The sequence below is a fragment of the Bison bison genome, unplaced genomic scaffold, assembly GCF_000754665.1.
Source record: "Bison bison bison isolate TAMUID 2011002044 unplaced genomic scaffold, Bison_UMD1.0 scf7180017864068, whole genome shotgun sequence".
In the NCBI taxonomy this organism is placed as follows: domain Eukaryota; kingdom Metazoa; phylum Chordata; class Mammalia; order Artiodactyla; family Bovidae; genus Bison; species Bison bison.
The window spans coordinates 4,197,422-4,199,352 of record NW_011494640.1 but is presented as its reverse complement, the minus strand read 5'-3'; the positions used below and the strand labels follow the sequence as shown (position 1 = coordinate 4,199,352).

Below are 1,931 nucleotides of genomic sequence, written 5' to 3'. Positions count from 1 at the left end.
TGTCTCTTGATGCTGTAACATCAGCCGAACGGCAGGATGTAGATCAGGCCTCCATTGAACCAGCCACCTCGGGGACCACGTCGGAGTCCGGGGATGCAGATAAGCATGAAGCTGCCGAGGGGCAGGCCCAGGAGCCCAGGGAGGCCACAGCCCTGCCTGCTGATCCGGCCCCAGGTGCCCTAAAAAATTCCCTGGGCTTCCAGAACCTAGTGCAGAAAGGGCTGCTGCAAGATTCCAGCGGGACTCAGAATCCTCAGATTTTCCAAGTTAACTCCCTGGTTGAGGAAGCAACGCCACAAGCAGTGGCCACCCCGGACAGAGAGCAGGAGCCAGCAACAGCCACCCCAAGTGCCGAGGCACAGTCCCCCCAAAATGTGGAGGCTCAGCCCATCATGAGCACCGCAGACCCCAAGGACCAGCTTGACCCTGGGACTGCTGACACCCCTGAAGCTGTTGAGGAGAAGCCAGAGGGTCCCGAAGCCTTGACCCCTGACCAGGGTGCTTCGCTGTCAGCCCCTGCCTCGCCAGGCCCCGGAGCATCGGCCCCAGGGACGGGTCCCCTGGACTCCACTGCTGGCGAGGAGAACAGCTACATGCGCTCCATGACCAGCTTGCTGGGCGGGGGCGAGGGGTCCATCAGCTCCCTGGCAGATATCCTGGTGTGGTCCGATGCCACCATGGGCCTGGCCACAGGCTTCCTGGCCACCGGCCGTGGCTCTGTGTCAGACCTGTTGCACAGCCCAGGGCCCAGCCTGCGCTCCGTCTCCAGCATCCTGGGGAGAGCCAGCTCTGCCCTGTCCTCCAGGCTGGTGGTGAGGACCAGATTGGCCCTGCGCTCCGTCACCCACGTGCTGGAATCAGTGGAGCAGAGGACCATCGAGGGCATCCGTTCGGCCATGTACTACCTGACCAGCCATCTCACCCCACACTAGGCCCACGCCAGCCCCTACTGGGACTGGACCCCATGTTCGGCAGCTTCCCAAGACCCCAGGGACACTCCTGCCCTGCTGTCTCGCCCACCCCTGCTCTGGACAGCTCTCCCCACACTGGGCAATAAATCACTGGCCAGCGTTTATTTTCCAAGCGCCGGCCTCCTCCCTTGTCTGTGCAGTGGGCACAGGGTGGAGGGACAGGAGGGGGCTAGGGTGTTCTGGAAATGGAAAAGTGCCCTTCTGAGGGCTTCTTAGCTTGTCCCACTCAGGAGCTGGGAGCCAAAGTGCAGAAAGAGACCTGCCTTGGGACTTCCCGAGTGGCCCAGTGGCTAAGACTCTGAGCCTTCCAGTGCAGGGGGCACAGGTTCAATCCCCAGCCTGGGAACTAAGATCCTGCATGCCACGTGGCATTGCCAATACAATTTTAAAAATTAAAATTAAAGAGAAAGAGAAGGGCCTGGGCAAGCCTGGGAGGCCAGGTGTGGGGAGCTGTGGGCGCTGTCGCTCAGTCATGTCTGACTCTTTGCGACCCCATGGACTGTAGCCCGCCAGGCTCCTCTGCCCATGGAATTTTCCAGGCGACAATACTGGGGTGGGTTGCCATTTCCTCCTCCAGGGGATCTTCCCAACCCAGGGATGGCACCCGCATCTCCTGGGTCTCCTGCACTGGCAGGCGGATTCTTTACCACTGCAAAAATTGATCTGGTCTGGACCTCTAACCAGGTAAGTGCATTTCTGAGGAAGCGAGACCTGGCCCTTCTCTGGGGCTTCCTGGATTAGCAGGCTCAGGCCAGCTTGCCGGGCTCTCTGGTAGTGGGGTTGAGAACTCAGAGCAAGACCAATGTGGGTTCAAATCCCAGCACCCTTACTGGCTGTGGGCCAATCCGTTCACCCTCCTGAACCTCCAATTCTCCTCCATAGAACCAACAGCAAACCCATACCATGAAGATATTCTAAGACATAAGGAGAACAACGCAGGTCCTAACACATGATGTCTGG

The 1,931-nt window shown here is 59.6% G+C and overlaps 1 protein-coding gene across 1 annotated transcript in view; it reads left to right on the top strand.

Moving 5' to 3' along the window:
* LOC104986415 (chromosome unknown open reading frame, human C2orf57) overlaps window positions 1-1,017 on the top strand; it is a 1,286-nt gene extending 269 nt beyond the window's left edge. The window contains exon 2 of the mRNA XM_010836962.1: window positions 20-1,017. Within this exon, the coding sequence (XP_010835264.1) occupies window positions 20-932 (913 nt within the window). The 3' untranslated portion in view covers window positions 933-1,017. The remainder of the gene's footprint in view (window positions 1-19) is intronic.
* Window positions 1,018-1,931: the final 914 nt, after the last annotated feature.